Source organism: Octodon degus, unplaced genomic scaffold, assembly GCF_000260255.1.
Source record: "Octodon degus isolate 3935 unplaced genomic scaffold, OctDeg1.0 scaffold00321, whole genome shotgun sequence".
NCBI classification, from domain to species: Eukaryota; Metazoa; Chordata; class Mammalia; order Rodentia; family Octodontidae; genus Octodon; species Octodon degus.
This window is the reverse complement of record NW_004524897.1, coordinates 732,210-746,725: the sequence shown is the minus strand read 5'-3', so window position 1 is coordinate 746,725 and position 14,516 is coordinate 732,210. Positions and strand designations below refer to the sequence as shown.

The following is a 14,516-nucleotide window of genomic DNA, read 5'->3' as shown; positions in this document are numbered from 1 at the left end:
TGCCCTAAAGGTATCTCTCACTATATGCTGTGATGTGATCACTAATAAAAGATTAACAGGCTGTAATCAGGGACAGCAATACAGAGCGTACAAACTAATCAACCCCTCCTACTCCCAAGCCACCACTGTTCTGGGCATTGCCTAGTTCATTCTAACCTCCAATTCCCTGTCCTGGGCTTCACTGCTCCGGAAGACAAGCATTCTAAGGGCTTGACAAAGCAGGCATCCACCATACAAGGACAGCAGCAGGTCCCTTTTAGGCCAAAACACTTCCTTTCCTGTCATATCTGGAGTCCTCTTCTTCCAGAATGGCACCCTCACCACTTTGAAAATCATCTATGACACCTTTCAAGAAGTTCTGGTTTCAAACAATCATGACACTGGGGAGGTAACACTGCCAATATTTCAATGCTTTTAAAAAGATAGTAGGGAGGAGGATAAGATATGATATGATATTAGATGACAAATACCAGTCACATAGTAGCAGGAAACCCAGCACATGAGAGGTGCCACCTATTTTCCAACACAATTTTTGGTATCTGGTATCTGAGGGTTGTTTTGGTTGCTACAGAGAAAGGCCAGTTACCTCAAAAGTACAGAGAGAAGGTATTCCTTATAGCTTCTTTGCCTGAGTTTGTTTCTGGAATTATCCAATGGAATGAAGGAAGATGGATGGGCATTTCCTACAAGTGATATCTAAAGATGACGTGAAAGTCCTACTCTTTCTACTTGAAAGCTCTTAAAGCCTCATATTTAAACTCAAGTATAGAAGATGATAGAGCAGCAACAGGAAGCAGACAGCATTGACTTCTCTGGGGTGACTTCAGTTCGCATCTCCACAGCAGCTGTGACTGCTGAGCAAAGATTGCCTAGGGTAGCTCCTCAAGATGCCAAATATCAAAATCTTCAGTGGCAGCTCCCATCACAATATACCTTAAAGACTGTTGAGGGCCGGCCAAATAGCTCAGCAGATTAAGGGGCCGGGTGTTTGGTCCTGCCCCCAGGGGCACACTGAGACTGCAATTGAGACTGGGCCTGGTGGTGTGCACCTGTAATCCCAGCTCTTGGGAGGCTGTGAACAGGTGGATCACTATGAGTCCGATCTAGTAGTAAGACCCTGAATGCCCTGTAGACGCTTCCCTAAAATACAAAACAAACGAACAAACTGTTGACTAAGTCAACAGACAAGTTCATGACTAAGAGGGCTGGCCAGATAGCTCAGTGGCCTAAAGTGCCTGCTTAGGCATGGCGCAGCGGCCAGGTTCGATCCCTGGCCTGCCATGCTGTGCCTGCCCTGACCCTGGGTCACAATGACATGGTGATTGAGACTGGGTGTAGTGGTGCGCACCTATAATATGAGCACTTGGGAGGCTGAACACAGGCGGATCACTACAAGTCTGAATTTTGGGGCTGGGGAGATAGTTCAGTAGAATAAGGACTTGCCTGGCAAGAGCAAGGGCCTGAGTTTGATCCCCCGTTCTGCCAAAAAAAAAAAGTTCATGACTAAGAAATGTAGCAACCAAAAAACTTACATGGCAACTGGTGGACATCTACTGTGGAAAAGATATCTACATTGTTCAGAGTGGTTTTGGTGAAATCAATGACAACTTAATGGAGAAACTGATAAAGATTGCTTCAGTTGACCAGGTTACTGCAGTCATCCTGTGGTTCCCTTACGCCCAGCAAGATGAGAAAGCATGAGGATTGGCTCCAATCTCAGCCAACTTTGTTGCAAATATGCTGTGTGTGGCAGGTACAGACCACATAATCACTGTGGATCTGCATGCTTCTCAGAGTCAGGGATTTTTTGATATCTAAATGGACAATTTGTGTGCAGAACCAGCTGTCCTGAAGTGGGTTAGGGAGAATATGTCTGAGTGGTGGAACTGTACTATTATCTGATGCTGGTAGAGCCCAGACAGTTACCTCCATGCAGACCAGTTGAATGTGCCTTGATTCACAAAAAAATAAAAGGTGGCCAATGAAATTGGTCACATGGTCCTAGTGAGATATGTGAAGGAGTGGGCAGCTATTGTTGAGGATGACGTGGCTGACACCTGTGGCACAATCTGCCATGCATCTGACAAACTTCTTTCAGCTGGAGCTACAAGAATTTATGCCATCTTGACTCATAAACTTTTTCTGGCCGGTCATTTGTCTCATTAACAACACATGCTTTAAAGCACTAGTTGTCACCAATATCATACCCAGAAGAACAAGCTGAAGTAACACTCCAAAACAGGCGAGATCAACACATCCATGATTCTTGCAAAAGTCATCAGAACTCACAATGGGTAATCTGTGTCCTATCTGTTCAGTCATGTCCCTTTATAGTAGAATAATTTTCAAAGCTTTTTAAACATAAAATCAACCCACCTCTTATTTTTCTTGGTATTTGATGACAAAATTGAATGACCCAGTTTGCTCCAGTGTAGCTTTTTCACATTTCTCACTGGGTACATTACAGTTTATCCTAAATGTCAGAAAGCCAGATTGAGACTAACTGCTGGGACTTCTTACCTGCATTGTCCATTCTGACTTCCTTGATGATTTTGTGGGCATTGAAAGTTTGACTAGAGCTCAGCTGCTGTAAAATTTGAAAGTTTGTTATTTAAGGCTATTTGAATGTGATTTTGGAAGCTCAGCCTCCTTGGCATGTGGATACTTAGGGTTGTTCTTTGTTCAGGACAACTGGCCACAGAGCCAGCCCATGTGTGGCCAGTTCTCTAAGTTCAGCCCTAAATTACCAAAAGCCTTGGGCAGCCCCAAATTTAGTCCCAGTAGTGCAGGAGTCTGGCAGGAGTAGGGGAGGAGCTCAGCTCGAGCAGCTGTTGGGTGGGGTCATGAAGGTGGGGCAGGGGATAGGCAGGTGGCAAATGTCTCTTGAGAGGAAGAAGCCTGACCCATTGTCATCTGCTTGCCTGTATAGCTTGGATTCTCCTACCCGTTTCTTTCTATGTGGCTTTACCCGCAGTCAGTATCCCTTCACGCCTAAATGGCTTGCTACCTGCTTTGTCACTGGCAACATTCACATTAGATAATTTGCTGTAGCTTAATCTTCCTTAGCCTGCTTTCATCTTGGTAGTAGCTTTTAGGTGGTATCATATAGTGCCTTTTGATTAATTTCAGTATTTAATTTTCATCTTCCCTCCTTGGATCCATTAGGCCTCTCATGACCCGAGATTTCTGTTAAAATTGATATTGCTCTCTCTTATAGAGGATACTAATGAAGTGTGTCTATAAAAAATAAAACTCACATATATTTTTAAGGAAGAGAAACATATTTACCCACAGATCAATCATCAACCCCAAAATACGTACTAGTTTCTCAGCTTAGCCCTAAAAGGAACCAGAAAAGAGGAATCCACTGAACTGGACATGGTGGCCAGGACTGTAATTCCAACACTCAAACGCTGAGCCAAGAGGAGCACTGGGAGTTTGAGGCCAGCCTGTGTTATATAGTAAGTTCAAGGCCATCTTGAACTACCTAATGAAACACTGCCCCCAAAAACAAAAGGATGAGTCCACTGGGTTCAAAAAATAGCATAGAAATCCAGAGACAACGTACACTGTACTTCAGGAAGTAAGAGACTTCTCTATGTAACATACAAACCCTTCAACTAAATAATTAAACAGCTTCAAAGATGGACATGAGGTAGAGACCAAGAAAAAGGCAGAAGGATAAGACAGTTGGTACCATTCTGCTGTTGGCAGTTCTAGGGACATCTCATATGGTTAATTTTACTCTTCTCTGTGTAATAATAAGCCAGTATGTTCTCAAGTGTTACTTTCTCACTCCCCAAGAGAAATTGCCCAACTCAGCACTGTCTGAGAAAGTGGTGTTCAAAGGAGCAAGTGAGAACACCCACTGTCAGAGGCCAGTAAGTCCAAGACCTCCTGGAGTGTAAGAATAGGATCTGGATGACTGTTTGATATCAGGAATGATGCCAAGCAACAGTAGTGAGTGAGAAACCCCATTGAGAGGAAATGAATTCCCATGTTGTTTGCAGGGACCTTTGTTATGTAAGTGCACAATTTCTGATCATGAGGGCAGTTCAACATTGTGCAGGATAGTGGACTGCCCTTCTTTGGAAATTCCTACTAGTGTGGGATGGCTTTAGCACTTTTCTATCAAAAGAAGAAGATTCATTGAATGGCATACTTGGCTCAAAACTTGGACTTTGAAGTCAGGCAGATCTGAGTTTCGATTTTCCTTTGGCACAATGTGAAAGTCACTTAAGTTTTCACTTTCGTTTACTCATCTGGAAAATGGGTATGATGCCTGCCTGTTAGTATGACTGTGGAAGGCAGTAAGTTCTAACAAATGGTTAGTATTATCTAAGCATGTTGGTAACCCAAACAGTCATGTCACTCACACCAAAATGTGTGTGTGGGGAGGGGCAGAGGGACAGATGACAAAGTTTTCTACCATAAACTGAATTCACATTTAGTAGAAATTATTCATTCCCAGATCAAATCTGCCACCTGATTGGGTCTAAGAGTTTCCTTGAACTGATGTCAGAAACTTAACCCTGAAAGATAAATGTTTGATAGCTCACTGACTCCTACTGTGTTTGAGTAAGAGGCACTGGAAAGGTTTATTAGGCAGAGATTTTAGGGTACACCTGAGTGGATTATGGACATTTAGAGAAGTGAGCAAAGCTAATTTGGAAATGGGAATTTTTGTGTGTTCGTAGTGGTGGAAGACTATGGTCTTGGCTTGGGAGCTGGGGGAGGATAGCCTATGCACAGGAAAGCTAATGATGTATTTACAGGGGAAATCCTAATTTATAGGTAAATGGTAGTCTTACTCGGAGGTGGAGGTGAAAGCAGACCATTTGCAGGTAAAATGGAAATGATAGAGTCCTTTTGCAAGTGAAAAAGAATTATCTAAGCTTTTGTGTTCTGGAAATTAACCTCAACAACAACAACCAAGGCTTCTGTCCTGAAGCTACAGTTTTCATTTTTAAAATTAACATGTTCCTTGTCTCCTTTCTGTCTAGTTTTTATTTCTTGTATCCTACCTCAAAAACTCTCAAGATCAGGGGCCGGGGAAATGGCTCAGTGGAATAAGTGCTTCCCTGGCAAGTGCAAGGGCCTAAGTTCAATCCCCGGTTCTGCAAAAAAAAAAAAAAAAAAAAAAAACTTTCAAGATCCTCCCAAGGTCTAAATACTCTTGAGACATCAGATAGGCTTCTACTTATAAGATTCTATGAACAGAAGCCAGAGAAAAAACAGGTGAGAAATTAAAAAGAGATGGTGATGGCTCTTTTGTCTTCATTCAGATCTGTAAGAATCTAAGGGTATAAGAGAATCATGACTCCCTAGGCCTCACATTTAGAGAAAAGCTCAGTCCAAGGGAACTGCAGGTTAGGGTTAACTTTCTAAATTTAATAATTGGGAAAATTTCAAGCATCATTTTTTTCAAATTCACAGCCTCTAAGAGCACCACTGTTAAGGAAACTCAGTATAGCTGACTTCTTGCCAACCTGAACAAGTCCTTATGATGTAGGACTCCTGACCTGAAAGGTACCTGGGACAACTTCATGTTCTCTAAAACTGAATAATGAATTTTAGGAGCAGAGGTTGAGAGTAGGATATTTATTGGGAAAGAAAGCTTCTGCCTCAAACAGGACAAAAGGGGGGTCCAAGTGGGTTGCCCAGGAAGCTGACTTTGCCAGGTTATTTTTATAGGGCAATATCATGCGGGGCTAAGGTAGAGAAAATGGGAACTTGCTTAAGTGGACAAGAGGTGAGACAAAACTATGGTCAACTAATGGGATTACAAGCACCATTACTCAGGTAACATTGATTGAGTCCAGGACCAAATGGGGAAGCAAGTCATGTAGCAAGTGGGCATGAATGTAGAACAGGATTTTATGAGGTAGCCATCCAGTAATAGTTGAATTAATGATTCTTTGTTCTCCTTCAGGGTGATGATCAATCTCAGATGCCAATCTTTAGGGAGGTCGGCATTTGTTTGATCTTTGGTCTTTAGGTCTGGCCAACAGCAGGAGCATCCCTCTCTCCCACAGTTGCAAGATATCTTGTCTTCTGCATTATCTCCTTCGAGGGCTTGACCCTATCTGACTGCCTAAAATATTTCTATCTAACTCGGCTGCCTGTAACACTTAGTTCATTCTGTTCCTTGTGTGAAGGCCTCATGTATGTTCCCTTATCTACTCCCCACTGTTCTGTGATTCTGTTGATACTACTCCATATAACTGAAAAAGCCTCCCCTTACACTGAGGCAGATTAGAGTGTGGAAGGATGGCTAGGAAAATGGGTGTGATCTGTTAATTGGAAACCCCCCAGACACATGAACACAACAGTTCCCATGTGGACTTCTTGTAAGACATCTAGAAGGTTTTGATTGTACAGCCTTCTAAGATTGAATTGGACTTGACTTTCCCAACCCCCAACCTGCCTGCCTGCCAGCAGGAGTGCTTCTCTCAGAAGGAAACTCACCAGCCAGCACAGGATGTTATGAAGGAGATAAGATAGGACAAGGTATTTTGCAAATCCTGGGGACAGCTGGAGATATCTGGATCCACCCAAAATTTTACACTGGATGTCTCGAGGACTTTCCCACTGAGGTGCAAGACTGCCAGAGAACTTTGGCCATAGATGTTTATTAAAATTGCCCCCAATGTCCCCTGTCTTTCCATCCTTATAAAAGGGACACATTTCTCTTTGTGGCAGGTGACCTTACTGCTCTGTCTGCCTATATCTAGGCACAGTAAATTCTATACCATGTTGTGTTCACACAAGTGTGGTGGTCTCTGCTGATATTCCCCTACCCCATATGTTACAAGTCTAGATCTGACACTATCCTGAAGACTGGGAATACAAAAGGAAAGCCATGGGCTGGGGAGATAGCTCAGTGGCATGAGTACCTGCCTTTCAAGCGCAAGGTCCTGAGTTCAATCCCCAGTACCATAAATAAATAAATAATAAATAAATGGAATGTTACCACTGAACTCTGGGCCACTGTGTTCTTTCAGAGTATTCCACTCTCATGTGTGTACTTCTTTTACTACTTTTTCTTGGTCTGTTCTGCAAAGCATGTTTCTTTTCCAACCATTAATAAAAGTAAAAACATTGCGGTTGTTTGCACTTGTCTTGACCAATTTTTTGTTCAGGACAGAAAGAACCTAGAAATTACTTCTTGAAGGAGACCCAGGCATCACAAAACTTGGTAACATATTTGGCAGAATCAACCAGGCGATAAAGCCCCTTTTGATTTTTCTTTCTAGAATCTATGGCCAAAAGGTTTCGTTGTTGCTGTTTCTCCCCCTCTCTCCCTAGGTTGGGGAACTCAGGAATCTTTCTCATGCCACCAGGAAGAGTTTCCTAGAGTATTCCATTATGTGGGAGGAAGGAGGGGAAGTGCATGGCCGATGTGTTTTTCCCAGCTGGTAAGGGGCACATAGGTCTGGTTCAAGTTTATCTCCCCTTTTCTTTCTTCTCTTTTTTGTTTTTGGTCATTCAATGTGGATACAAGTTAGTAAAAAAACATCCAGAACTTGTTATTAACCCATTCACAGAACAGATCGTTCAGGTTCCACATGTATAACTTAAAAGTTTAGTATGCTTTTTTCCTCACGTTTTTGTCTCTATGATACTTTGCTCAGTTTTCTTACTCTTTTGAAAAAATTAACATGTTTGTAACTTGGTCTCCTGCTTAAATTCCTGAGCCCTTTTTGTGTTCAAAGTCTCACCTGTACTTTTCCCCTAGATGGAATTTAGATTTGAGCATCATTTGTGACCTGCTTTTATCCAAGTCTACCTTTCTGCCATGACTGGGAGCCATTTTTGTTCATCACGTAAATTAGTCACTTGAGTCAGCCATTTGGGTTCATCCTGTGGGTCAGCAGCAAGAATTTGGCCATGTTTGTCATTTGTTGCTCGTTTTCTTTGGTCAAGTGTTTTGGACACATGGTTCCACCATGCTTGCTTACTATTTTATTTTTTGTTTCCCAACTGGCCTCATTGTCACCAGAAAATCTCATCTTTGACATAGGAGCTAAACTTCTAATCATAAGGTCATATGGGCCTCCTCCACTTTTCTTTGGAATCAGGTTGGATTCCTGTTTTTTTCTAACAGAAATTTGTATAAATTAAAAATGTATCCCTGATGGCTTGAACAGAGATAAGGTCAACTCAAGTGACTATGGGTATGCAAAATTAGTCATCCTTGTTCCTGAACAAGTTTTTTTTTCTTAAAGAAGTTTCCACCTGTCAGCCTCATTGAGGGGCCCAAGGGACATTTTCATGGCTGTGGTCCCAAGGTTAAAGAACATACGTTCACATGTTACTGAACAACAGCAGGCAGTATGGAGCAAAGCAGAGAGCCAGAGAAAGAGCTGCCTATGTCTTTATTGTATATTTGTTATACAGGTTGTTTTCTCATATTTACATTCTTGTACGGTGCCATAACTCACACATGCATGTTTACCTGTGCAAAGTTGTGGTTATATAACCATATCCCACTGTGAACCTCTGTTAGACAAGCAAGGACACATCTCCAGATGTCCTTAGATGACCCTGAGCTTTCAAGTAGTCTGAGTGGTTCCCCACATCTCATCCTCTCAAATGTCAGAGGTATATAAACATATATAAACATTCTATATGTAATAGGGCACAAAAATCTTGCTTTGTACTTAATTAATAAAGAATCATATAGTTTTGAAAAACCACTTTATTCATTTGAACAGTTTTATCCACAAGCAACATTAAAGCCTGGCACATAGCATTCCAGGTATGGGCCACATGTTGAACAAGGGCTTCAACCTAGAGGACTAAGTCAATGGCCGTTGGCCCTAGACAGATGTTATTCCTGGTCAGACACTATTCCTAGTGGTATCAGCAGTCAATTTTTCTGGTCAGATGCTATTCCTAGTGGTCAACTACTGCAATGCCTGGTTAAGGGACCTGTTAAGTCATTTCCCAGTGAGAGGAGGGGCTTATATCCTGAACCATGATACCCTACATGGTCAGCTATTTGGTCATGCTCCCATAACGTCTCACTACAGCTTAGCACCACACAAGAGATGGTGACCTATCTGTCATTACTGAGCTGCCCAAGCTGGCAGCTAGAGCATCAGCTCCTTCAAAGCAGCCCAACAGTATATGCACACATGTAGGGCTCCTTCATGCATCACAAGCAATCAAACTATCTGCAACTCTGCCCATTGGCTTATCTGCCTGTTCTGGTTTCAAACAAGAGTACTTCCATACTGGGATGGACAGAAACTGCTGTCTGTTCCAGGGCTGGGTCATGGGTAGACCAATCAGTACATCTAGCATTAGCAGGAGGTCCCTCTTTCCCTTCTGCATAGGGATTAGGGGTCAAGTTCTATAGTCCATCCTTCTGGACAGGCTCCTGGGGCCATGTGCATCACAGGCCTCCAAACTGTTGCCAGTTCAGGTGCCAACAGGGTAGCTGAGAAAGAGGCTCCCTATTGGAGGTATGTCCAACATGTGAGAGTGGGAGCCTATGACATTCCACTCCTGGGACGAGCTGCTCAAGACTGTGTCCAGCTCTCTCTCTGTTCTGTGATTCCTCATAGGCATGCAAAGCAGTATACAGCACTGCTGTTTCTTAATAAGGGAGTATTAGTTATTGGCTCCTGTCATGCATTTTAGCTTTTGCAAGGGGAAACAATACAGGACACATTTTATCAGATTTATAATGAATCACCCAAAGAATCATATACAAAGAGTGGAAGAAATCTGTCCACATATTAAAGACCAAAGAATCCAGCTGAGGGCCTGGACTCCATTACAATGTCCTGGATGAGTTCAGCTGAAGATGTAGAGCCCATAAGCATGCCTCCCATGAGTCCTACTAGAGGCCAAGAGCCCACGACAATGTCTCATGAAGGCCTGCTTCACGGATATATGCTGGGAAGGCCCAAAGGTCAGTGGTGGAAGCTAGAAAGTCTATGCCAGCAGGATGATCTGTGCTAGCAGGCTGAGGAACCTGAACTGCAGCCAGGAAGCAATGCTCAAAGTAAGAACCAGAGCTCCCCCGAAAACTACCACAACGTTTCTCAGCAGTGAGTTTCCAAGCTTCTCCAGTGATAAGGAAAGCTGAGTTCCTGTCAGTAAACCAATGTGACAAGCTTCTCCAGGAGACTGAGCTTTGCACCATCTTCCCCTCTGGATCCAGGAAGGAATGCTCAAGGTGAGGAACAGAGGTCCTCAAAATGAACTGTAACCATCCTCAGCAAAAGTGAGGTCCTGAGCTGCTCCTCCAACAACAGCCAAATTCATCAGGAAAGTCAGCATGACAAGGTCACATAGCAGAATATCCTTAGAGAACCAGCAGCTTCCAACAGCTTCTTCAAACAGTTTCCTTAGCCTCACAACTTCTCTAGGTGTGCTTCTTATGCTGCTGAAAACAATTCTCAGGTGAGCCTCCCACACTCACACCATGCTAGCTCAGTTTGGCTGGGTGTAACAAGTTGACCACCAGCTGGCAATCCACCACAGCTCCCTGCTACAACTGTGACCAAAACCCAGTCTGGTGCTTTCATTTTCCCTGTTTTTGCCATAGACCCCAGCCAAATCCATTGTCATCCACACTGATGGTGAGGACAAATGGCATGTTAGTGTCAATGACTCCTAGGACTTGTACCTATGCAACTGCCCTCTTTGAGTCCTGAAAAGGAGCTTCTACTGGGTCTATCCAGCAAGCAACTTGCACTGTGTCTATGCAGCCCCATGACATGCCTCTTTTGGTCATCTGGTAGAAAGGGCACATCAGAGTAGCTAGGTGCAGTACATTCACCAAAAACCCAGCAAGCCCACTTGTGCCTGTAATTGGCCTACTGTCATGGGTGTGGTCTTACCCAACCAGAGAATACCCAAGAATTTGACAGACAAGCCAGTTCTCTCGACCTTGGCTTTGTCCACGGCCCATCCCCATGCCAGCAAGCTTCCTTCAGACTGTACACAGCGACATTCAAATCTACAAGGCAATCAGAGTTTAACATAACATCAATATAAAACAATGACACAGAGTGTGACTTGGCCCAGGTATCCAAGTCCTAGGCCACCAGGCCACAAAAAAAAGTTGGGCTATGCAAATAGTCTTGTGGCAACATCTGGAAGGTCCACTGCCTATCTCCCTGAATGAAGGCAAATTGGTTCTGTCAGCATCAGGGTGAGATATTACAGCTATTTGTAATGATCCATCTGGCTTCTGCATGGGCCATACTGAAGGGCTCTGTGCAGGGAGTATCATATCTTCTTTTTCTAATTCTAACATTCTGTCTCATCTCTTCATGACCTCCAGGTAGCTGGTACTTTTTCATACACACAACCCATGTGGCCTGTGGAAGTCAGTGATCTGTTTGGTTTGGACAGCCTCAGACTATGGTTATCACTTGAATTCACCACTGGAACTTTCCCTTCATGGTGCTGAGCTCAGCAACAGTCAGTATGTATGTCCACCCTCAGTATGTATTCAGCAACCAGGAACACATAAACATCATATAGGTGTGGGGGCAAGCACCCGATACCTAAAGTTACCTGAGCCTTCCAGCCTGTGTAGTGACCTCCATCCTCTTCTATGCATACAGTAGCTAATGTAAAATGGTCTGGGCTATCATATATGAGCAATGACTCAGCTCTGGTTTTCCCCAACACTACTAAACACACTGTACATTCTTTGGGGACCAGTAAATAGTCAATTCCCCCTGAAGCCTCTAGTCTCCCAGGACCCCTAATACCCAGGTACCTCAGCCTGCCTAACTGGAGTACAAAGAGGTCAGTGTCACTTCTCACCCCCTCATTGAGGCTGCTTTGGCCATCTGACCCTGGCCTATTGGCTGACATTGCTGCTCAGGGCATAATCGCCTCCACAGCAGCACATCCAAAGGCTGCCCATCTAACTTGTCTTGGCCAGGCCAGCAGCCAGCAGGTCTGACTTCAACAGCCCCCCCAGCCTGTCCTTGGGGGATGGTCCCACTTACCCAGGGCCCTCCTTCTTTTCCTCCTTTGCTGGTATAGCTTTTACAGATCTCACTCTACTATGAAGCTTCACTTCCACATGTCCCAGCCTGGCCAAGGCATCCACAGCATCATGGATTGCGTGATCTCTTAAGGGGGCTGGAAGGACTGCCACTGAACTGAATGCACCAGCTGGTCCACTTGCCAGGATTATGTCCTTCATGTGTGCCATCAGCAGTTTCTCATCTGGGCTATGGTACTGCAGTGCAAACATCGTCTGCTGCATACCCATTTCATGTAGCACAGTTGTCAAGTCTAAATACTGACTTGCTCCAGGAGGTCACCTGGATTCTCTCAAATCAGGTGAGCTATTGCCATCGATCACAGGCTGGTTATCTGCTTCAGGGGCTGTCATCTGCACATCCTGAGGGCCCATCTCAGAGGGGGTACTGGCTCTGCTGGCTATTTGGGACATCTCCTATGGGCCTAACTGCATGTTACCAGCCCCATTGTTCCACAGCTGGAGCAGCCAGGCATGCACCATTTCACCCATCTTCTGCTTTAATTGCTTTGCTATCTCCTGTAACTCCATGGCTGTATACATCACGTAGGTTGGTAAGCGGCCCTCCTGGTGCTTTTCCCTGGAATAGGGGTTCCTCTACCTCTACTGTTTGATGAATAGGTGGCCTAGCATACAAAACCAGGGGATTTTCACAGGGGTTTTCTCAGACATGAGTCCTTACATTTCTGGAGGAGACAGTGCTTCCCATGCCTTGTTACATGAACTCTGCAGAAGCTAGTTGTTGCTCAAAGTCCTCCCCTATCTGTTGCAGCTGGTCTACTAGCTGGACAAGGTCATCCTCCTCTTAATTTATAGGGCGGAAGAGTGAAAAACAGCCAAGGCACCCATTCTGATGTTTTCTGGTAAGGGGGAGGATTTTTTCTAGTGTGTCTAAGGCTTCCAATACATCTTGGGGCTTCAAATGGGTTTCCTAGTGCTCCAGGGAAGGTGGCTACAGGTAGCTATGGTGAGGTTGGGGTTGCTTAACAGCTATTCCCTGAGGTTCTCCCTTGCCTTCCGGAGCTGTTTCCATAGCCTCCATGGGACCACTTACCTCAATGTCCTGCTAACTATGCCAGTTGTTGGTCTGCTCAGGGGATTCAAGGGGGATTTTCATGGGAGAATTCCCAAGATTAAAGAACATGTATGTACAAGACATCAGCAACAACAGCAGGCAGCATAGAGCAGAGAACCAAAGTGAGAGCTGCCCATGCCTTTATTGTATAATTTTATAACTTTATCTCTTATTTACATCTTGTATAGTGCCATAACCAGCACATTCATGTTTACCTGTGCTAAGTCATGATTACATAACTGTATCCCATTATGCACCTGCACTAGACAAGTGGGGTCATCTCCTCAGGTGTCCTATACACCCGAGTTTGCAGCAGTGTAGGTGGTTCTCCACATTACCTCTACTGCCAAGGTACCAAGGATTTTTTTTGTCAGAATAAATGTAAGAGATATTGTCTCAAGTGGCTCTCTCATGGTAAGAGGGTCCCCAGGCAGGAAGCTCTACCCTGGTCTCAAGGGAGTTTTTAATAGATCTGTTAGAGGGCTCTACCTTTCTCCCTAAGGAGTTCATGGGTGAACATAACGTGGGAAACACCCTGCAGATGACAGAAACTTCTACATTAGGTTGTATCTTTAAAAATTATTTGACCCTGAAGGAACCATAGTGGGCCACAAGGTATGGAGAGTTTCAAGAAAAAAAAATAAGAAGGCACTGGTGTCAACTACTTTGCCAGAGATATCTGGTAGTGTAACTGAGTTGCACAGAGGACAGTCCAGGGGCTGAACGGGTCTACATTCTTCTATGAGGGACATCCTCTGAAGCACTCCAGACCTAGTCTTTTCTTTCTCTCCATAAACCCCATGCAAGTAAAGAGTTGGAGCCGTGGGGTTTCCAACCTTGCTTTTAATATGTTATCTTCTATTGTACTACTGTTTGAGTCCAGAATGAACTAAGAAATGGCGAGAGATGTGTACAGAACGGCAATCTAAATTACAATACTCTGGTTTAGTTAGATCTTTTTTGCAAAAGGCAAGGAGAGTAACATGAAATTCCTTATGCTCAGGCTTTTATAATTCTTTATTGTGAAAAGGCTCAAGAACCATGGCAGTTAAAGAAGCCTCCAAGGAAGAGGAAATTGATGATCCTGTCTTCAGATAGCCATCTATCTCATGGGGACATTGGCCTTTCTAATCTGTTTCCACCAGAACCTAGCATCCCAGAGAGATCTAGAATTTTCAAATATAACTCAATTGCTTGACACCTTTCCTGTGCTCAACAATTGGGATTTAGAAGAGGAAGAAAGCAGAAGGTTTGAGAAAATAAAGGCAGACCCAAATTATGGGTGCTACAGTTGACAATTCTTTAAACACACTCAAGTCATCCAAGGAAAAACCTAAGGCCAATCAAGTCCTGCAAAAAATCCTGGGTGCCGGGAAAGTGACTATATAAAGCCATTGCTTTGGCCCTGCTCAGTGTACCAGG

General features: G+C 44.0%; 1 protein-coding gene across 1 annotated transcript; it reads left to right on the top strand.

The window, feature by feature from the left end:
* Positions 1–887: 887 nt before the first annotated feature.
* On the top strand, positions 888–2,334 carry Prps1 (phosphoribosyl pyrophosphate synthetase 1). Its single transcript, XM_023708003.1, is given in 6 exon segments — positions 888–943; positions 1,005–1,038; positions 1,497–1,544; positions 1,546–2,141; positions 2,143–2,207; positions 2,210–2,334. Coding segments are annotated over 6 exon segments (924 nt in total).
* Positions 2,335–14,516: the final 12,182 nt, after the last annotated feature.